Below are 23,843 nucleotides of genomic sequence, written 5' to 3'. Positions count from 1 at the left end.
CTCCTTTGGCTCAGAAATGCTCTCAAAGCACAAATAGATGGGTAAATTCTCTATTCAGGAGTAGCTAGAGAATCCACACAGTCCAAAAATATTGACTAAGTAGTGTATAATAAGGCTTTCCTGGATGAACATAACCTCTGTGAACTTCAGGTGGCACTGGATGCTGGCATCTCTTTCCCAGGGACTCATATTGATGTTTTTTTCATTTTCCTTTTCCCTCTCCTCTTTTTCCATAGAAAGTCACAGTTGTCTGCAGTATTTCTAGTTATTTCACAATACCATTCCTTTAACTACGCATTCAAAACACATCCAGTTTTGCAAGTGCAACATTATGTTTCAATCATCTCTGAAAATAAAAATGAAACCTTTGCACAAAAATGCAAATGAAACCAAACTATGTATGTGCATATCAGATAGTATCAAATAACATCAATCGTTTCAAAGAGGTGTTTAAGGCATTAAGTCACATTATGAAGAGTATTCCGAGTTGCAAGTTTCATAACAAGAATAAATCAATCTTGACAATCAACATGAAAGTGGGAATAAAACCTTTTTGAACACTGAAGGTGGTTTGCTCATTTCCCCCAAACCAAAATGAATGAATTAGTTGATATATATATGAAAATTAACTTAAACTAACAACATAATCAGAGAAGATAAACTTTAAAGTTAAAAGCACATCAAAAAGATAAAAACATTACTTGGGGCTGATGGCAGCACATGGCAACTCCACAGTAGCTGCTGAGCTGAGCCTTTGTCAGTTAAGAAGGAAAAAAAAATCACGTTGTGAAAAAGAGCTGAATTCAGCCCTTGGACTTTGCCCAGGCAGTAATCAGGCTTCCAATGTTTAGCGCTGATCCTCTGGCTACTTATTGACCATATATACCTGGACATACATAAACATAGCCTCTAGCATGCTCGAGCCTACTGAGGCTCGCTGTTCTAACTCTACACACGGGTTTTGCACTGTTCCAATGAGACTTACATCAAATTAATTAGTCTCGAATTGCTGCCCTAAGTGTTAATAAAATGAGATGTTTTATTTTTAGTGTGAATAGCAAAAACTTTTAATAGTAAAACCAAATCATATACATTCTCATAATACTCCCGTTACAGCACGATGTAGCTCCAAGTGTTTCTAGTATAGAGTATGCAATTATTCACCCTGGCCAAATCTATGTTTAACTGTATATACCTAAGCAACATGAGACTATCATGTGAAAGACTTAATGCCTGTTTATGTAACAGCAGAGAATCTTAAAACCCCATGCAGCTGCATTAACTAAGCCTCAGGACGTTGAATCTCAGCTCAGAAAAAGCAGGAGCAAAGTGACTACTTGTTCTGTGGAGTCTCAACTTCACTGTGAATCCTATTAGCTGTCATAAAAAGGTCACAAAGTCACCTTATCATACTGCTGGAAAATCCCTAAACCATGAGGAAGCTGAGGAATGGAGAAGAGCAGAGTAGGACTCAAAGATAAGGAGGCTACTGACCCCCAATATGGAGTAGTTTGCTGGCCACCAAGGAAGTTATCATGACACCAAGGAATGGCCCGATATAAATACAGTAGCTCCCAGAATCCCAGGGCAGCAAAAATACAAGGATGCACTTTTGCCCCTGCCACTCCCTTGTCACTTCCCCTTTTGCAAAACACAGTGCAGCTCCTTGCCAGAGCTGGAAAGCTCCTCCAGTGGAGATAGACATTCAAATGACATGCTCCAGGATTTCTATGCTTGTTAGCCTTCTGGCTTTCAAGAGTCACCCTGCAACAGTGGAACAGCAAATGCTTTGTACAGACATACGTGAGTTATGAAACATTCCCTTCTTTATGAAAATATAAGTTATAATTAGTAAACAATGTTTGTGCGAGGAGGGAAGAGCATGCACCTCTTCCTCAAGTGCCCTGGAAATAGGGAGCGAGCCTTCAATTTAGCAGAACGCATCTTTGCCTTGACGAGTGCTAGGTCAGGTTCTCTTTCCTTTCTCTGGACATCAGTCAGCCCAAAGGGTATCCCCATTACTTCATTAGCAGAGGAGCTGCCATACACAGCAGCTGAGAGAGATGACTACCTATGAAATACATACCATTTTAAATAAAATATGACCTCAAGCTGTGCATACCTTACAGCTGCTCCTGCTATGCTGCAGATGTGGATACGTATTGGATATAGGGGGCTATTTAGTTAGCTGTCCAAATTGGGAGTAGTGTTTCTCTATATAGGCAATGGATCCCTCAACACATCTGGATATCCTGAATTCCTTGCAGGCTTCCCACTGGTCATTTCAGAGGGTGTCCCCTCCTTTCACTGAAGGGGACATGACTTGGAATAAATGACTGAATAAAGCTAATCATTAGAGTAAAGAAAAAGAAACAAAAAGCCCCAGAAAGCCCTTGGAAGAGCATTCAGAAAGATAAAAGCATCTTAAAATCGAACTCAAAATTTTGATATAACCTGTCAAACAATACAATTAAAGAAAATGTTCACCCATTAAACAGAAGGCTTAGATCCTGCCTATTAACATTAATATTTTTATTAACATGTAAGCTAATACTAATAGCGTATAATTATGGTCAAAAAAGAACACGTAGCTACAGAAGAGGAGCATAAAACCTATTTCAATGAAACATGCTTTGGACAACTCCAAAGCACCAAGAAACTATCTAAGGAGAAACAGATAGAGACCAAAGGGAGAATCTTTGTGTTTTCAGGGAAAGACATTTTGTAATGTACACAATATTTGAAAAAGTCACCTGTCTTGAAAATTGCTTTATCACCACAATGAGCTTCCACACTAGCCTAACAGCCCCAAACTTGGATTCTTCTATTGGAGTCTGACAGCTGTCTGCTATTAGTTTTATCTATTCAATCTCCAAATCCCAAACTCAGAGGTTACTGGTGTAGGTCAGTTGTGAGACTATGTTGACTCTCTTGCCATTCGACATGGAAAACTAAATAACAAAGTCTGCACTATGTCAGCAAGCATTTCACATTCTTCAGTTTGTCGTGCAAAGCACAAAAGACCCTGATACAGTTCAAAATGGTCTTTGTATCTACAATCTTGTTTACCCTTGGAATACAAGCTTAATTTCCCACATGCCTAAAGTATTTTAAAAGCCACTTTATACAATAGAAAAGACAGTGCTAATCTCTGGCAATGGAACCAGAAATATCAAGGAGTTCAGCAGAGGCTCTAAATCAGCACTTAGATCAAATTTGTATTTAGATGCATAAAGTGGGTGCATGTGGAAGGAAATGTCACTTGGAGAAAATCTCGGTCCACTGGAGCAGGATCTTGATTTTGCCACACTGTACATGCAAATTATTCTGCTGTTTAAATTAGGCAGTTTTTCTATTTCCACAGAATCAGTATCTGTAATTCTGAAAAAGGTAAGGTCCCTTCACTTGTATACACACAGCAGCGCAGCTTTCGAGGTGAAGTGACTACTCACAGAGGAATCTATGGAATACATGGGCAAAAAGAGGGTCCTAATGTCCTTGGACGTTTTGAGCTGCTCCCTTGAGGCACCTGCTATCTTCCATTAGCTTTGTAGTGAACTTTAGCTCCAAACTTAAGCATTTTAATTAGATGCCAGAGCAGAGATGGAAATACCTCCTAACATATAAAGGAATGAGGAATAAGAATCACAGTAACTAGAAAAGGGGGCATGAGATGAGGAAAAAAGTTAACACAAGAAATGCAATTCCTATGTCTTTAGCACTTACATCTAAGAAAAAAACAAAACAAAAACAAACAAAAAAACCCTAAAGATGGCTTTTAAAACTACAGTGACAGTCTAGCAGAAAGATTACCTAATCTACTAACTTTGGAGGGAGTGGCTTGCAGTTGTAGGGTGGTTTGTTTCTGTTTTTGTTGTTCAGCATAGCGTGGTAGAACTATACCTCCTCAGTGGAAGTAACTTCTTGAAAAAGGTCAACAACTGCTCTCAACTGTTTTGTCAATCTGCAAGGCTACTAAAACAGGTTTTAGGTAGAAGACAAGAACAGGATAACTCTTGATTTACCATACTGGGACAGGGATGCACATAGGTCCTATGATGCAGTAAAATCTGCTTTTGGCCATGGATACGTGGAAAAGAGACTGTCCCATAGGAAAACAATTTGCTGCTTTACAACAAGTCAGTTAAATTGGCAAAACCGCTTTGGCACCCCTTTTGGCCATCACCCACCCCCAACTCTCCACAATCAAATATTGCTACTGCTATATGCTGCTGTGTGATGTGATAAACTGGAGCCTGGACAGCAATTTTTAGATAACTACAATCTCTGATGAAAATCTCAATACACTTTCCAGCCTTCAAACAGCCCCCAATCTCACCAAACTCATTGTTGGAAGCAAACTCTCGACATACCATCATTCAATGAGTAAAAGCAGACCAAGCCTGAGAAAAAAAGGTAAAACCTCCCTACAGATCTCCATTCCACCATGCCTTTCTAAATGCAATTGATGCAATCACCAAATCCCACATATGTTCTTCCCACAGTAATTTACTTCATCCACTGCACCATGCATACCCCCCAAAAATATGTGTGTGGAATAAAAAAAAAAAAAAAAAAAGCATTACTCTGCCCACTGAATGCATTGACATGCAAGCCACAAAGTTGAAAAGAACCTCATTGCCCAAAGGGAGGCAATTCTCACACAGTTACTTCATCTCTGACCTCTTCCTTCTCTTCTGCGAGGGAGTTCTATAGAGCATCTTCAAAGAATAAACCAGAATAACTAAATAACAACTCTAGTGGATATTAAAAATCATAGTTTCAATAAAGAGAGACAGACTTTTACAGTCAGTAATAATTTGCTCCCTCTCCCCAGTTAACCACTCTATGCTACACAGGTGATAAATTATCCCTGTCTCTCTCTGCTCTCTACCACATAAACCTTGTATTAAGCCTTTCCTTGCTAAATCCTTCTCCGCTTCACAGGTATTGTCTTTAAGAGTTGCTCTAAACTACTAATAACCCAGGTAAATTTAGAGCAACTGTTCTCAACTTGTATTTAGTAATGAAAAATTTTGCTTCTATTTTAGACCTGAAGAAAAGCTTATGCTCCCAAAAGTTTGCCATCCTTGGAGCACAGAAACTGACCTGCCAAAAGACATTACTTCCCTTGACTAACCTTGCCTTGTTTAAAAGTAGAATGTCTTTTTTTTTTTTCCTTTAGATACTGCTAATTTCAGCCCTCGGGTATAGCTACCCTACCTTTGCTTTCAACTACTATTCATTCATTGCTTAACTTTGCAATTACTTTATGTAACCTAAAACCACTTTGGACTACTGGTTGTTAAAAGATTCCTTGGAAAATAAAAGTATTTGGTATTGTGATTCTAATCTGCAGATCCCAAGGCCATAAACTTCAAAGAATCTTTGCAATGTGAATTTCCTTGTTTCTGCGAGTCAGTTCTCAAGATAAACGTGGGATCTTTCAAAGACAGAGAGATAGGTATCTATAGGTACCAAGGTACAACCTTCATATTCAGAAATAGTAGTATTTTTCCTGATTTAGTGTTAAAATCCAAACAGATGGTCAAGCAGAGATGATCTGTTGTGTGTGAATCTCACCAGTGCTGTGACTTTGCTATTAAGCAACTATACTTGGACATGTATTTATAAATTGCAGGGACTCACAGCACAAATACAGTAAACAATGAATGACAAGGTGTTGGGTGCTTACTTTTTCATCTATTTTAACTTTAAAGCAATCTGGAGATTTTTCACGGTTTTTTCAATTTAGTATACAGGGTCTTTATATAGGTATGTTCTGCTGTCTTACCAAAGAAAAAATGGGAAAAGTAGAATTTATATATTACATTATTCATAACAACTGTATACAAGTACACTTGTTGGGGCTTTCTAGAAATGAACAAACTGTGGATTGATGGTGTAAGATCTTCCAGGTACATTGGTAACAGCTTGGAAGCATCTTTCTTAGCAGAGGTCTCCTGAGGACTTCTAGGAATGTAGGTACCCTTGCTCCTGACAGAAAGGAGATCCTCCCTCCACAAAGCCATCCATATGAAACCCCAGATGCATCTCCCTGTTATGCTCAAATCTCCCTGTTACGCTCATTTACTGTGAAACTCCACAAACACTTATGTCAACCCCCCTGAGGAAGGAAGGCAGGAGGGGGAGATGCTGTGGGGGAAGGAGATGATGGGAATTCCACTGCCATTACAATACAAGAATATCTGTTTCTATGTCTTTTTATCAGAGTTCCGTCCGCCTGAAGTTTAAAACATAACCCAATTGTGTTTTAACATTTTAGGTTAAAGACTATCCAGTCTGTGTGTCTACTCCAGACACACTTTATTTATTTTTTCCCTCTATGTAACATGCTACCAGTGCTAGAGTAGCAAAACTACAGTAACAATGAGATAGATAATAAAGGGATAGAATTCCTAATGGATATTCTCTGAACGTAGGATTTAAGTCCTCAACTGCAATGCCAGGAATTGCAGACATCTTCATTTAGCTTTAGCTGCATAGTCTCAGTTAAGAGGAAAAACTGCAAACGTATACTCAGTAATTAAAGGTGTCTTATTCTACCACAGAACTACATAACAAAGGATTTCTTAACAAAATTATGCATTTCTGGTACATTTTAACATTTTTCCATCGTCTACAATACAGTAGTGCCTAAAAAGAAGAACACATGATACAGTTTCTCACATGACAGCCCTCAGCGTTTTGTCTATATTAGTATGCTGTTTACAGTGGAATTTGATGCCTTCTAGAACCCGTAATATCTCCTTCTCTCTCCACTTTTCGGAACAGGACAATATTGTCCCAAACTTGATGACATGCCTCAACTTGCTTTTCAACTCTTCTGAAGTATAATGCTGGTTCCCATGATTACCAAGGTAGTTCAACAATCTCCCTCCTGCCTTGAACACTAACCCATCTTTTCAATAATCTCGTAACTTTAACAGGATTCAAGCTATTAAGTATCAGTTAGTGAATTTAAACACACTGCAGTTTAGGGGGTTTGCTCTATGAAAGAATGTGAAACACTGGCTATTACCTGAGTCAAGAGACAACCTTAACCTTAACCTATTTTTACAAAATGCAAAATCACAGCAAAATATTACTCTGAAGTTATTTTGAAAGCTAGAATTTTTACCTTTTTAATAAATTGCTATAAATGACAGTATCTGCATTCAATACATTCAAAAATCTGCATTCAATGACATTCATAGTGATATATTTATACTCCGCATGGGATGCCCTCTGTCTTTCTGCTCCATTACTGTTTCACTTTCAGTTTTTCCTTCCTGTTTGTCTCTGTCTCCTCTTCTCCATGTTCTCACCAGGGATTATCCAAGAATCTTGCAAAAAGCAGGAAATGCCATTGACTACCAGGAGCTGGTTTCAGTCACCAGTCCTTCTGACAGTTAAACTGAATATCGTCTTGTTTTAACCGCAGAGCTGTAAGTATGATAAGACTGTCATTATAGTCATCACAATACAGAAACACTTTTAAAGAGCAGTTCAATCCTATCCACACTCAACAGCTGAGCGGTGTTTTACCTCCGGTCCACAAATGCTGTAGCTGTTCGAAGTACAAAGGCAATGTAACGTGATATCTGATCAGACAGTTACTTAGAGTCAGAAGAGACTTTCAGAAGGACAAACTGGGAGGACCTTTTTATGCCTTACACTCCTATGCAAAGGTCTGTAGTTCACACAACCGCAAATTAAACTACTGAAGTGAAACAATCCATGTGAATCATGCTTGGAAGTAGTTATTTAGGCACTCCATCTCTGAGGCTTAAAAAAAATAATAATCATACAGCCATTTCCTTAATAACAGCACTGAAGTTGATCTTTACAAGCTCACATCCATTAATAGTCTCCTGACCTGTTCACAAAAATGTGATAAGTCAGCACAGGTCTCAATTATCTTATCTAATTAAAAAGTTATATAAGTAAGCAATTACAGAAAGTGTTACTCAAAACTAAGTTTCAAATTTCTTCCCTCTTATTTGTATACACTTATAAATGCAAGTTGCATATATGACTGGAAGGGCAGAATTAAGTCTCAGATTAAGCAACTATGCGCCTTGCAATATGAAACAAACTTCAGATACCAGATGGTATGCACCATGTCCATATACATAGAAGACAAACCATAAGTGGCTAATTTAAAACCTTAAAAAAAATCACAAACCAAATAAAAAGGGCATTCTTAATGCCTTTTTTCATTTAAAATGCCTTTGTTCCATGCAAACACAAATTGTCTTGAAGTGAATAAATAAGCTCAGCTGTGTTGTGCAATGATTCCATTAACCTTGCAATCAAGCGTTAAATTAAATTGCCTCATTTGGATTTCCCTGCTGCAGGGGAAAATATACCTTCTAAGGTCTGTGCTTTACATTGCCAGAGCCAATGAGTAAGAACTTTACAACTACACTTCTACAATTAATAGCATAAGAAACTAAACAAGAAGGCAAATTGCAAAAATTCCTCTGATAACTTTTTAATGGTTAACCTTATACCTACAGGTTCATAGCCTTTCACACTCATTCTCCCATGCAATCAATTAACATCTGTTTTGAACAAGCTAAATTTAATCTTCATATGTTCTAGATGTACCAATAAAGCAGCTCAAAACTCCTGATTGCCTCTCTTCACAGAATGAAAAAAGCAATTCATTACTGCACTTTTTTTTTTTTATTAAACTCCTTTTCCTTATGCCAATTTTCACCCTGTAAAACTGCAGCTGAATCCAAGATTATTTTTTTCTTTTGCTTTGTTTAAACTGCACATTATGATCACCCAGCAACCAAAGAGGAGCTATGTTTAAATTGCCCACCTATTGTCAGGAAACTCTGATCTTCTACATAAGGTGAATAAGCTTGCATTCTATACTGAAAAGACTAAAACGAATCTCATGTTGCAGCTAACTTGCCAGCTACACATAGTCTTTATTATGTGTAAGCCCCCCCCCCCCACTGAAAGAATTATTTTCAAAGCTGAAATAACTGTCATTAACCATTAACTAGGGATTACATTTTAGCGTGTCACAATCCCATTCTAGGTGGAATATATTTAAACATACAGATAATATTTCTTGTGGAACATATGTAATTGGTGCTTGTGAGTGGTGTCTTCAGGAAAGGAGATTAGTAAATAAAATGTGAACATAATTTATGTACCAAGAAAAGGTGCTGCAAGTGCAGAAACTATTACCATGGGATGAATGACTAGCTCTCCAGAAGGCTCACTATTACTCAAACAATTATATAGTTTATATTAGACAAATTCTGTACTATAAACGTACGATTTACATTAGCTTCTGTTAATGTGGCAATGTTCAGAAGCTACAACAACAGACAAGGATGATTTGTCTTCAGTTACATCACAGTTGTGGCAATGCCTTCACCCACAGGCAGCCAGGAATGCTCTTGGCTGAGTATGGGTTTCAGGTTGCAAATTTCAGAAACAGACAGGAGCTCCTTAAAAATCTAGGCTATTTTGCAACTGGCAAGCATATGTTGACTTAATAATTGAAACTGAGCTGAGATTCTCTAAAAGCTTTTGGCTCTTTTATTGACATTTATCATCCCAATCTTTACTAATGTCAAGAGAACACCAAAACAGTTATAGCACGTTTCTTTGAAAACAAGGCCAGATTCTCCATCACTTGTCCTTGGAATCATGGCTTAGTCCATGTATCGCTATCAAGACAGTATCAGTCATATCAAACCACATTATGTAAACTCCATTTATGTCCCTGGAAAGACCTCTGAATAACAAAACAAACAAACAAAACTTTTAGTTCAAAAACTGGTTCAAACCTACAATTCAAAATCTGTTACTTCGGGTCACCTCATGGAAGAAAAACAATACAGTTCACTTAGTACATCAGCAATAACACTCATCAGGTTTTGTGTTTGGAAGGGAAAGAAGCAGCTATAGGCTGATGCCATTAAAAGCAGAAGTATTTAACCCATTTGACTCAACTCCACCAGAATATAGGTCTCATTACAGTCCATCCCCCTGCTTCCTTTATGATGACACTCCCATTATTTATGGATTTTTAACCTGCCTAATTGTTCATCTTTGGCCTTCATCATTCACACTGAATCACTGGACTTTTTAATTTCAAAAGCTAATAAAATACAAGTTTTACATTTTCTTGTGTAAGTCCTGTGCACAAAAGCCCAGATGAGAACTCAACAGAGCAATCAGAAGACAAAGTTGGTATTTATCCTGACACCTCCGTGCATGCATAGCCTAACGTACTCTGGAGAAGTTTATAGTCATGTATTCACTGTCTGAATTTCTAAAGCTATTTAATCTTAGGGTTCTAATATGTATTAGATACAGCTTGAATTAAATGCACAATTATATCCAAGCATTTACTGGTTGACACCTTACCTGTCAGCATCTCCCAGTCCCAGAGAAGTGTTACGCTGCATTGTCTCCCGCACTGCAGCCATGCCATCAGGCAGCCGGTTTAGCCTTCGCGTGTAGAGGCCCAACCCACCATCTGTCATGTACCTTTAAAACAATAAACGTCACATTCAGTAAAATGCTAAAAAATTTAAGATATTATTTTATTAAAACAATAACATGTTTAGATATTATTTTTATTATGAGGCACCTCATAACCTTTTGCATATTTTTAATTGTATATTGCATTTTCCCCACTTTTGAGTTGAGAATATTACTGAGAATATGTAGCGAGGAAAAGTTTATTCTTAATGATATATCTGAGATTTTTTTTGCCCCTCTCTCATCATTCTCTATTACATCTTCCACCCTCTCTCTTTAGTAAGAATTGGATTTTAACATAACTCTGACAAAGAAAGAACACCTAACTGTCGTTAAGGATGCCTAGATGGAAGTAATTCAGTATTTGTGAATGATATCATTACTTATGCCTTCCTGCCTAAAAAAACATGGTTTATACCATCCTGAAATACGTTGTGTGGTCCAAAACATCATGATGCATGTATCAACCCTTTTACAAGTTAACTGCAAAAATCACAGTGACTTCACCCTAGATTTTGTCAATGGTGCATGAGCAAAAAATATCCCAAGATTTATTGTGAGAAATCAAAGTTCCAACATGAAATAAAAGTATTTTCTCAACCTTGTTTTGGATCCTACATTTTTCTCTGTCTGCAACTCTGACTTGGAGACATTTGCATTTCACAGGTGTTATTCTTAGGTATTAAGAAGTGCACATTTCTTATTTTCTAGTTTAGACAAACAAAAAAATGTTAAGTGAACAGAGATGACAGTTGGTGGACAAGCACTGATAAATATTGATCACCAGGAACAATTCCTTGCAATAACACTGGCTGCGTTATCCAGCACTTTTGCTGAAGTCTGTACCAACACAGTCAACAATAGGCATTATGCAACGTAACTTCCGGATGTGGTGGAAATTAAGAAAAGAAAGTTTTAAAAATGGTACAACAACCCAGCACTTTGGTTTAGGATATTAATAAAATATTTTAATACATTAATAAAATACTCAAATTATGAGGTTACTCCAATCTATTCTTCTTTAACAACTTTACAACAAGCTGCACTACATCAATATCTCAATAACATTTTGTGGCCTTTCATGATAGTAAGATGTGAACAGGTTCAAAGCATCAAAGGAAAACAGAAGGACTTTTCTCTTGTTTTAGCTTAATTTCTAAAAATACTTCTAACCACAGATACAGTCAAATGAGCTTTAAACTTGAAAGGCAATTCCCATTTGCCACTCAAGATGTTGGCACGCACCGAGTTCTGTGCTACCACAAGCAGTTTGTTAGCACAGGTACATTTCCAGAAGCAGTCCTGACATTGCCCAAACACACCATAAAAACTTTGAAAGCACAGAGAATAAAATAAGTGCACCAACTCCAACAGTACCATTGCTATCTCTGGCACACAGCTGGACACGTCACTTACCTCACTGGAGTTTAAAAGACTGTATCCTCTTAATTCTTTAGCCACTCTCGTGAGAGAAAGGAGAGCAGCCCACAGAATAGTATCCAGATACACAGGACATTGCCCTCTTTCTTAAAAAGGCACACAGCTTTTTCCCTTACAGCGAGACAGCCTCTTTCACAGCCAGAAAGGAAAGACACTCCTAGCTTCGGTCAGTAATGCCTCTACTGGTGAGAGGCAGAGCGGTAAAGCAGATAGCTCAAGCTTGGATTCTGCATTTTTTCTACTACTTTCTTCACAGATGTTGCTGCAACAGATGTAGTTTACCGAAGTCAAATTCAATTACTACATTTAGAAAAATGGGATGGTAAAAAGTCAATAAACCTTGCACAATCTGCTGCTTAGCATTTGAGTTAGATTTGTAAATCTGTACAGGGCCTTCCCTGGAACAAGCGAGGCGTCCCTCTGGGGAGTTTAACAAAGAGGTTGCTAAGCTGGTCAAGTCAGCCCCCAGACTATTCTCCGTTCAGCAAATCTGTGGGGAGAGGGTTCTCGGTACTCATAAACAAAGACTGTAAAAAGAGAGGGGAGCACCTCCTCTGTAACTTGTGTGGAATTTGCCTTAGGTCTTGCATTCTAACATTTGTTTGACATAGTTTATAAATACTTTATCATGGAAGAGCATTGTTGTTTCTTTTTTTTTCTTTTTTTTTGTAAGCTACTAAAATAAAAGGGAAAGAAAAGTGGAGCTTAAGACATTGTTATACAAAGATGCAAACAGTGTTTTGCAAAAACATCTAATGTACATACGCTAATTGGTTTATTGCAGATACTTGCCTGCACATGAAACGTGTTTCTCTATGAACGCCCATTAAACACATACTGGAAATAGCAGCTTTTAGCTTCACCTTTCTCTGGCATATGACTAGTCCTTTGATAAAAAAAAGATCAGCTATAGTTGAAATAGATTTTTCTCCATATTTATTACCCAGCATATGTTCAGTGAAACACATTACCCTTAAGAGTCAGTCATGCAGAAATCAATGGAAAGCTACTACCATCAACAGACTTCACATTCTCTGTGGTTTTAAAAACTCTTAAGTCTTACGTAAGTCAATGGAAGCTGGGTGTCTTCAACATCTTTGACATCTAGATCATGAGTATTTTTCAAATCAAGGCACCGTAAAAAAGCACAGACAGCCCCTATCTTTTACCCATTATACCAACAGGACAAGTTTCTTATACACCAGGACAACACAAGACAGATTTTTGTATTCTGAAATAGGTTTGTGTAATCACAGATTGAAAGCTTTACATCTTTTTTTTTTTTTTTTTAAACTACATGCAATGTCCTCTAACCAGAAATGTTTAACTTCAAAAAGATGACAGAAGCAATAATGCTTATTGTCCTGCTGACACTGAACGCTGAGGTCAAAGAACAAGGTACTGCAGAGAAAAATATGTTTACAATAAAAGCTATTTTAAAATTTAGAAGTTCTCTACTATCCATAAGGTTATTCAAGAGAAGAGAGTTTAAAAGTTCTATACGAATGCCCATTAAACACGTACTGGAAAGTACTGGTGCCAAAAATCTCCAGACATTGCTTCTTTCAAACCTAAAACTGCCTTGTCTCTCAGAAGCCATTTTGCTGTTATGAATACAACATTATTATTGCAATTTTGCCTTGCAAGAACGGAGAATATAATTAAGGGATATTTTTCTAAAGACAATCTTAAAAGCTTTTGCTCAAGGAAGAATAAACCCCCTAAGTATCCTGTATTTGTATAATTCTAACAGTCGTCAGTGCTTTCTGAATTTATCACCCCGTCATACAACTATACTAGCCTTTAGAACAACCTATGTATTCTGACTCGAGATGGAAAGGAAAACTTCAATCCCCATCTTGCCTTCACAAAATTCCAAGCCTGTAAGAAGTCACATCGCAGCCTAATTTGGACTGACATCACATGTAGCCCTCACTACACAATCTTTCTTTAGTCTGCAGAAGTGGTCAGTGCTAGGACTGTGTCAGAATTCATCTCTGACGAAATCACTGTGAGCTGGGGGCATACCTAAATTTTGAGAGTTTATTTTCCAATTTCACATGGCCTTCAACACCATTAGTAAATCTTTCAGAACGATCCAGAATATAGACAACATTTTCCTTAAAATAGCTTCATCTCCTATGCAGTGATCCATTGCAGTCCAAACAATTGCATAAGGCCAATTATCAATTAGGTTTCATTTATTTGACTTTTCTTATTAAAAACATGTCAAATTTGTACTAAATGCCTCGTTAGTTTCACCAATTTTAAGGAATGTGCAAAGCACACTTATTTCAAAACCAAGCACTCTGAAGTATTTTTCTACCTACTCCAAAAGAATGAAAAGTTTAAATACAGGATCTACGAAAAAGTATAATATCCTAACTCTGTGACTTTTAGACAGTTGGGAAATGTTTAAATATAGTTAATAGCTCAGATCTTTTAGGGATGGTACCTTTTGGGATGGTACCTGCAGACAACGGGGATGACTGCCTTTACTGAAGTCAAATATACTCCCATTTAATGAATGGACAATGATTGAGGCAGTAATAACATTGGTTAAAAGGAATTTCTAATCTTTTCAGAAATTAAGACTCATCTTCACACTTCTACTCTTAATCAGCGAGGAAACAAAATTAACCCAACTTCCCTCTTTTACTATGGAAAGACTCAAGTTAAACAAGAGCAGTATTATGCAACTTCTAACACGCAACTGGAACTTGTATCACACTTTCTAGGTGACACTTTTTTCCTTAAGAAAGTGGCTTCCTGCCCAATATTACAAGAATAAAATGATTTGCTGTGGAGTTCCCTGGACAACCTGAACCTTTAAACTTCTCTTTTCTTTAGCCAAATACTCTCTTTCAGTGCCTCTGAAATTTTGAATGCCATAGTAAGTCTTTCCAAGTGCAATATTTTTAGGTTACTTCTGATGCTGAAGTGATTTATTTCCCATTCCTGAAAGGCATGTACAGGAAACAGGAACAGGTTATTCCAGCGATCAGTAAAATCTAGCGGTCTGAGTCACTTGATTTCTCTCTGCACTCACCCAGGTATATAGACAGCCAACAGCACACTTACTTTTATGGTCTGACAACTCTACCACTTCATATATATTCATTTCACTCTAACATATGAATATGAATTTTCCAATTTTGCAATTAGATAGACAAAGGACAGGCATTCTTAAGTATTAGGAAGAGAAGGAGCAGCCAGAAAGTCAGCAGCACATAACAGACTGGGCAAGCCTAACCTGACCAAGCTCAGCATCAATCTAGCTCCATAATGTTGAACCCTCAAGCAGGAGAGACGCAACACATCCCAAAACTGAAGCTGAGCCTCGAGTCCAGGTGCTCCTACCTTTCCTCTTAAAAATAAATGTTAGCCTAACTGCAGGATGATAGCAACCCCAAGCGTTCAGGTTATTACGAGTGTGGTTTGAATTTTCTGTCATGACTTTGGAATTAGACCGTGTGGTCTTTCTTGCCCCTGTGTTTTCACCCCCCAGTCCCTTCCATCCATTAGTCTTGCTTGGCCACTCTCCGCTATGATGCCCATCGTCAGCACAGTTCTTTATCTTCCTAGCCAAAGGGTAAATATATACCTGTCTACAAGCCCAGGCTACGCATCTGGTTTAAATTCCATTTTTTGATCCACGTGAATTTCAGTAAAGGCATTCAGCGGTAGGACGAGGTCCTGAGCTTTCAGCTTGGTACTGCTAATACAAAGCCCAAATCCCTAACATTTGATCCGAATATTACTTTCCAGGTTCATAGAAGCACAAATGTAATGCTCACTGATTTTAATATTTCCCTTCATATTTAAGGCAATGTGCAAGTTATAAATTTATAGACTTCTACTAATCATCACTATTTGCAATTAACAAACTAATGAATAAATTATTAGTTGTTTTGAAGATGCTTAAACCTGAACAATCTAAAACCAGAAAAGAATAGCAAATGAATTGTAGTTTCAAAATCACCAAAACTGCTGGGAAGAGGGAGACACCTGCTTCTGTAACAAGTAAGTAAAGAGAAATGAGTTTGTGCAAAACTCAGTAAATATGTTTTAGTTTCCTAGCTTACTTGGAGAAACACCCCAACTGTAAAGCACTAGTAACATGAATGGTAGCTGCTTAATCATGCTGTCTCAGCTAGTCCAGAAGCAAAAGAAATTAATCTCCATAACTATTTAATCCTCAGACCTTTTTCTGGGGAAAAAAACATCTACCAAAAGAAGGAGATTCTCTGTGAAATCAATACTTTTCTATTTTGGGATGTATTAAGACTGCCTGGTGTATAAGTCACTCAGCAGCCATCCAGTAACAACTTTTGGTCACTGCTGCCCAGGGCTAAACTTATTTCTCCGTGTCTTCTCAGCCAGGTCTCCCTTATAAGAAATCTGCAGGGCTGTTAACTATAAAACTTCCACTTGCAAAGGGAAGGAATTCTAGGCACAGCATAGCCTGTTAGGGACTTCAACGGTTGCTGCCACTATAGGTCAAATCTCATATATGACCCCACATCTGTTCCCTCCAGGACACTGGCTTCTTATTAAGCTTCTGAACAAATTTGTTCCCTGTGGAACTAACAATCTTAGGCAGATGTAGTTTAATAGAAGATGTCAGTATGTGAGAGAAGAACATTAGACAAAGAAAGCATCTTCCACATCACTGCATTCATTCCTGTTTCAGAGGAGACTCTTCTAGAGTACATTTCCAACACTGACTCAACCACCATCACTTTTCAAACTCACAAATCCAAGTCAGCCCACCCAGGTTAGTTACTGAGAAGCATGAATTTAAGGTAACTAGACTTTCAACAGGTAGAGTTAGTAGACTAAGATTATATTGATATATATATATTAGATTGATAAATGTTTTATATTACATGAAGTATAATACACATATTCTACTTACTTAATTTTATGTTCTCCTTTCTCACTTCAATTTCTCCCCCTTTCTGTAGGCTGTTTATGAGAACAAAGAATGGGTTAAATCTTTACTTATGCCTCTTCATCTACCTTGGAGGTGAATGGCTCTTCAGAAATGAATGGAGCAGTGTATCTTGAAGGAAAACTCTTGGTTACGGTCATGAGAAACTTCAAAAGCCAAATATTAATTATTAACAGTTCCAAAAGCAGGTTTCAAAGAGTCCAGATGATTAAAATATGCTTAAGAAGATACCAAGAACTGAGAAAATTCATGGGGAGACACTAAGACAGATCCTTCCCAAACTTCACAGAGGAATTTCAGCAGTGACTCTGATGACTTTGCTAAGATACGTTACGGCTTGATTAGAGCCTTACGACTTCATTAGGATTAGAAAAAAAATTGCCCTCGTAATGACCAATGAAAGCTTAATTATCTTAAGATGCGATCTTGTTTAACTACATTTATTGTTGTTTCCCACATTTTTCCTAAAACATATGTCTAATTCCAAGCAGATTAATTTCAGTCTGGTGAGGCCATCAAGTTAATCCTAAATTGTGTGACTATGAGGTCGCGATTCAGAGTTGCGAGCATTGCCTGCGCGCTGGAGTTAGGCCATAGCAGATGTTAAACCTAGGGCCTACCTGTAGGCCTCTCTAGCACAAAACCATATCTAGGATATCCAGGCTAAGGGTGAGCAGCTCCAAAGGGTAATTCACAAAAAAACTACACAGTGAGCACAAGTACGTTATGTGTGTCTGAATTCCCACCTCTCTGTAGAGCTTAACAAACCAAATTATGACTACAAGGCTGGTACCTCCATCTCTTTAGGGTTCAGGCCTGGAATCAATTCCTAATGGAAAGTCCATGCAATATTGTTTGAAAGAAGACATCACTGCTCTCCTGCTGCAATGTCTTTTACACCCGTCTCCACACGTTTTGTTGGATGCAGGACTTACCTCCCTTGTCTGTATGAGGTGATTGCAGACAAGCGAGGTAAGGCCTGAGAACGAACTGCACATTACTCATCTCAGAGAACAATTCTTCTGACCACTTGACTAACCTAACACTAACATGAGACTAAACACTTTCCAGAGGATGTAAAAAGGGCATCAGCCATCCACCTTACTACAGCCGGGGCAGTGAAACCCAAATAGTTCCCTCCACTGCAAGGTTCACCCATATAAAGGAGAGCACATGTCAGCACAGCCATTACAGCATTTGGAAGGAGGAAGGACTAAGTCCTGGGGTTCCAGTTTCCAGACAATTTCTAAAATTTACCCAGAGATTCATGAACATGAAATGAACAACCCATCTTGGGAGAGTAGATCAGAGATGGCAACTTTTCACTTCTGCTTCAGTGCCTTTGTCCAGTTAAGTTTGCTTCCTCTTAGAGACACGTTTAGACAATAAAACATACCTAATTGCATGATATGAGGGCCTAAGCCTGTCAAAATAAGGTAGACAAGACTGGAAAACTCCCAGTAGGGCTGTTCTTTCAGGTGTGCAAATAGCAGTCTGGATGAAATAGGGGGATGGAAATCCATTTTTTAAGCTGGGACAACGATCCTACCTACGGAGCACAGCCTGCCAGCGTGGAGCAAGTGGAAGTTACACCAGAACCAGGCAGCTGCTGTATGTGGCTTTGCATATGCCGGTTTTCACTTAAACGCCTAAATCCTTTAAAGGATTTTAGGATTTCAGTGGAAAACATAGAAATGAGTGACAGATTAAGGGATCCATTCCCCATCATCCTCTTTAATTTTGTTAGGGGAGGGAGCTAGTTGTGGTCAAACAAAAATAACGAGGGAGCTATTCTGCTGCTTCCCAGACTCTCAGCAGAGACTGGGGAGCGCAGGAGGCGGCTCCCAGTGCCTCCCAAGTGCTCTGCCTCCTCCCGTCAGAAGACTTGGATCAGCCAAGTGCATATGCGCGCATCTCCCTCTGCTGGCTTGACCCAGAGTCCGACCGGATTTTGTCCTTTAGAAGCTGTCCTTTTGCTCAAATTATAAAAACCTGTTGCCTCCAAAGCAGCAGTTCAAACACGACGGAGATGTTTATTACAGAAACAAACACAGCATGGGTTAATTGCTATAACAGGTACTTGGGTGCTCATTAACATTAGGACAGCATGTACAAAGAAGCAACAAATACCACACACCACAAACAATGAGTATTATATATGACCCAACATGGCCCGAGCATCATACAGTACTGTGTGGCAATCGGGGGGGCTGGGGGGGTGTTGAAGGAGAACATCTGATTATCACCAGTTAAGAAACCCTCACTCCTGATGGCTATAAGCACTGTCTTCTGCTTTCCAACCCAGTTACTAATATTTTTAGCAGTGTACCAAATAAAATGCTTGATTCTAGCTGATCTCTAAGGTTATAACTTTACAGGCCTATTATGTCTTCCTATGCTGAATTCTAAATTGCAAGACAAGTGTTATGAGGACATGTTACCTGAGATATCGTTTGTGATGATTAAACACTGTTTTGTTGACAGTTTAATTCAAACTAACACCAGAACTATTCCTGAACTGAGTGCAATATTTAAGAATATTTTGAAAATATTATACAATATTAACGATATTTAAAAAAATATATTTTTTAATATTCTGGCCATGCCTGCTCTAAAAATCTTTAAATACAGTTCTTGGGAAAAGACTTACTTTGATTTAAACACTGCCACAGTTTTTTCTTTTCATTCTCATAGCACCAGGACATCTATGACCTTAAAGCCTAAATCCTCTGAACCAATTTCAACATAGTTTACTATGAATTCAGAAATCACGACCCCCCCTAATACCATTTCATGGAAGTCACAACTTTGACTTTGCTAGGCTGACTTCCTTATTAGTTGTGCTAATTATCCATTTACCATATAAAGCTACTATTCTGCAATGTCAAAAGAATATAAGAAGCCAGTTCTAGTAAGACAGAAGGCAGTTCAAATAAGCGCTCTGCTCAGAGGGAGAAAGAAGATGCAATAAGCCTCCTAACGGTTCTCGGTGGTGTTTAAGTGTTATAGCCATAAGGACTGCATGTGCAGCTTTGCCTAGTAACCATACCAAGATGAAACCTTATCACTAAAATCATAGTGTTTCAAGTGCAGCAGACAGTAAAGTAAGTGACCCACTGCAACTCAAAGCATACAGAAAAAACACAGAGGTAACCACAGTGGCAAAGGTCGGAAAAGACCACAGCTAACATTCAATCAGTGTACCAGGTGAACAAGTTCTTCCTCAGCCACTCTGGACTTCCAGCTAGCCACGCATTACCTGCAGCACCAACCACTTCTGCTGCAGAGAGCTTAGGAAGAAATGGTTTCTCTTAACTACTGCTACCAACAGCAAATTTCATTAGCAGCAAAATGCATAGTCCTTTTTTCTAAAACCTTAAATCCAAGCAAAGATCTGTTACGCCACACGAGCCTGGCATCTGAAAAACATGTTATCACCATTTGACCGATACATAATATAATATCAAGCAACTGAGGCACAAGAATCCTGCAAATATCCAACACATTATTCAACATTTGGTGAAATCGATCCTCAATTTCCGCTCTTCATATTGAACTCTTCGTTGCTTCCTAATGGATACAACTACTAAAATTCAGCCTCTGAATTTTACAGAACTGTTTCAGTGATGATTTTGGCCCATGTCACTCTAGAGCAGACAGGCCTCTGAACCACCAAGATGATTTCTAGCTCAGCTTTTGTGAGGTAAAGCCACCCTACAGCGGCCTGCTCTCCCTTTTAGTTTCCTTTCATCTATATTCCAAGTTCATTTGCTTGTAGTGCTTGCAGAAAGATCCCTGTGGAGAGTAAAGGCTTGAATAAACAAGAAGGAATGAAAATCCCATGAGCATCATGCACACAAACACATTATGCAGTTGTGGAAACAGGGGTCTGTAATGGGAACGTATCAGCCCCAAAGCATCAAACAAATGGGGAGATTAATGAAATGGTAAAAAGGCTGGGCCACAATGTTCTCTCACCCACAACGGCAGCTGCACCTGAGGGAGGTCAGGGCAAGGAGAATTTCATCATAGGACCCCTTAGCATCGCGTGCAGGCTGAGTCCTTCTGTCCTCAGCTAATAGCTGAAGGAACAGTTCTCATTGCTAGGCTTAATAGGTGAGGAATCAGAGCCACTAAGTAACATCTCTAAATGAGACCCACTCAAAAGAGTTATTTTAAATGGTCTGTGCACCAGCCTTAGCAGCTGAATCAGATAAACCTGACGTTTCTATTTTTCAGAAAACTGAACCAGACTTGAGGCCTCCCTCATCCTCCAGACCGCAGCTTCGTGCCACGTACCTCCAACGTCCTGTTAGCAGCAGCTCTTTTGCCCCTCGGAGGCTCGGCTCCCCGCGAGGCAGCAGCGAGGCCTTCCCCAAGGCAGGTGCTGCGTCCAGCCACAGGGCCCGGCCGGGCCAGCAGACGTACAGTACGCGTGCAGGACTGCTCACGTCCCCTCTGCCTCCAAGCACGGGGGCTCTAGGGCGCTCGAGCTGTCAAACCAACACATCTACGTTCTTCTGGAAATGACATTTCCGTAAAAAATTGTTTTGACAAGTGCTGTTTGCCAACCGCAAGCCATTTCCTGAGAAAATGTGTGACAAGCAATAATCAATATATCCACTCTGTTAATACTGCAGAGAAATCTGCACTTTAGGGTAAAGAAAGCAAGGTCAGAGGACTAATTAAATTAAAAGGAAACAATTTTAAGAGGCCTTTCTGACCAACAGCTCTGTTGTTCCATTCCAAGGACAGATAAAAAGGAAATGAACTCTGTATCTCATTAGAGACAACAGAGGGGAAACAAAAAGACAAAGAACACGTATGTAAGTAGCTACAGGGAGACTGCAGCAGACAAAACCTTCCAAACCAACCCCCCAGAAAGGACTGAGTTAAACTCCCCACCTGGAATGAGTGCTTAACTATCTGAAGTGGGCAGGTGAAACAGTTCTGGGCTTTGTGCTTTCCCTTTCTGATGAGGCTACGAAGCCCCCGAGATCAGCCTGCTGCAGAACCAGGCAAGGTGTATGCTTACTTCCCTCATTGCACAAATCCTAGTCCTGTTGCTTTGCCATTCTGTCCGTGTTTTAGCTTCTAAATTAAGACCGCGTCTTACCTTTGATCCACCATCTAAAGACCTTCTTAGTTTTAAGAGAGATTTTCTGCCTGTTTGGAAAAGATACTCTTTCGAACCCTATGAAATCAATCCTAATGTATGCCAGAGCTCTGCTTGAGCAGACTTACTGAAGGAGGCCAAATGAAACTTCCCATGACCCAGTACATTTCAGAGAAAGCATCAGGATTATAGGGCTAAAATAGTTTATCTTGGCTATTGGATTTATTTTGGCTGTAACAAATATTTTGGCTTCCTTCCCTATCAGTTTGCCAATGAAAACACAGATCCAAGGTTTTCAGACTACAGCACTGAAGCAATTCTGAAAATGACAAAGTGAAACATATACCAGCTAATAAAGAGCTATTCATGATATAAATGCCCTCTTGTGCTGTTTTCTGCATACTATAACTCAGCTTCTGAAAACATTGGACATGTTCACCCTAACACTGATCTCAGAGATTCATTCCACAGCAAGTCACACTGATGCTTTCTTCACAGGCAACCTCTCTGATTTTTAAGTGGTGTATTTTTCCTCTCCCACAAAGACACAGTGCTACCCTATTTTTATTACTGTGGATAACCTGAAGATAACTCATGAAACAGGCTACGAAAACATCTGTTTATACTGCATAATTCAGCATTATTAGGTGTCAGTGAGATTTACCAAAGGTAACACCCTCATCTTTTAGACAGAAAGTTTATCTCTCTCAATTGATTTGGGGATTATATCCAATGCTGTTATTGCAATTCAATCCTGCAATAGTCCCTTATCAAGAAATCTGCACATACGATTACTCTCCACAGACAATTTAACCCCAACGTTGTGAGGCTGCTTTTAGGAACGTTCCCTTTAAATGCTCACCACTGCAGCAATGAGAAGCTCTCCAAACTGCCCAAACTTCAAGCACTACTGACAATCTGAAAATGAAGCTGAGTCTTTTCGACTATGGATTGACCTGTAATACAGATTTTGCCCTTGGAACCTAGTCAATAATTGCAGTAATGGTCCATAAATAAACAAACTAACCCACATTATTTAGCAGCATAGGCTTTTGTAGCTAAACGCAACAGCTATGGAAAAGAAAAAGGTATTTATACACATAGCCATTCTTGTCCTGAGAACTTTACATTGAGGTTATCATTTATCAATCTGTGGCTACTTACATAAGTCAAAACTGGAAAATTATCTACCCTCTTCAAAAATTAGTGGGAAATAAGAGTCCAGTACTCTGTTTCATATTCTTTCTCTATCAGTTAAAGATGTTCTAATGTTTAAAGCAAGGGGTGAGCTGCTTTTGAGCACAACTGTTCTGCTAAATTTTATATTCACCAACTGTTGGCATTTAACTCCCTGCTTTGATACATTGCTTCAGTGACAGAAGTACTAACTGGCAGAAACATTTTATTACGAGTCCCTTAAACCGTGAATCTAAATCATTCTTGTATTTGCAGACTTTGTAGACTTCCATTTTATACTCTACAGGATGACCAAGTAGTCACAGAAAAGGAAATCATACACAGAGATGAGTGAAGCCGCAGATTTCTCTGGAAATATCATTCATAAACTTAACAGCTTTCTTATTATTCCCTTTCCCTCAACCTGGAATCTGAGCTTTACACGCTGACTGAAGTGTCAGTCTTGACTGGGGCTCCTCTAGCATATGAACAGCGGATGCCTGAGGTGACACAATTCTTCCAGGGACACTTCTTAGTTCATCCTTGGTGTTTTACAGAAACCATGTAGCTACTCAGAATTTATTTTCATTTTGAGACCAAAATTACAGCCACAAGTTTGAATAAAACTCACATGCCAGA

At 38.8% G+C, this 23,843-nt stretch overlaps 1 protein-coding gene across 7 annotated transcripts in view; it reads right to left on the bottom strand.

The window, feature by feature from the left end:
- NAV2 (neuron navigator 2) overlaps positions 1 to 23,843 on the bottom strand; it is a 232,195-nt gene that overhangs the window by 76,300 nt on the left and 132,052 nt on the right. For all 7 annotated transcript variants that reach the window (XM_040560473.1, XM_040560474.1, XM_040560470.1 and 4 more), the window contains one exon: positions 10,402 to 10,524. In XM_040560473.1, the coding sequence (XP_040416407.1) occupies positions 10,402 to 10,524 (123 nt within the window). The remainder of the gene's footprint in view (positions 1 to 10,401; positions 10,525 to 23,843) is intronic.

This window comes from Cygnus olor, chromosome 5 (assembly GCF_009769625.2).
Source record: "Cygnus olor isolate bCygOlo1 chromosome 5, bCygOlo1.pri.v2, whole genome shotgun sequence".
Classification (NCBI taxonomy): domain Eukaryota; kingdom Metazoa; phylum Chordata; class Aves; order Anseriformes; family Anatidae; genus Cygnus; species Cygnus olor.
This window is presented reverse-complemented; position numbering and strand designations above follow the sequence as displayed.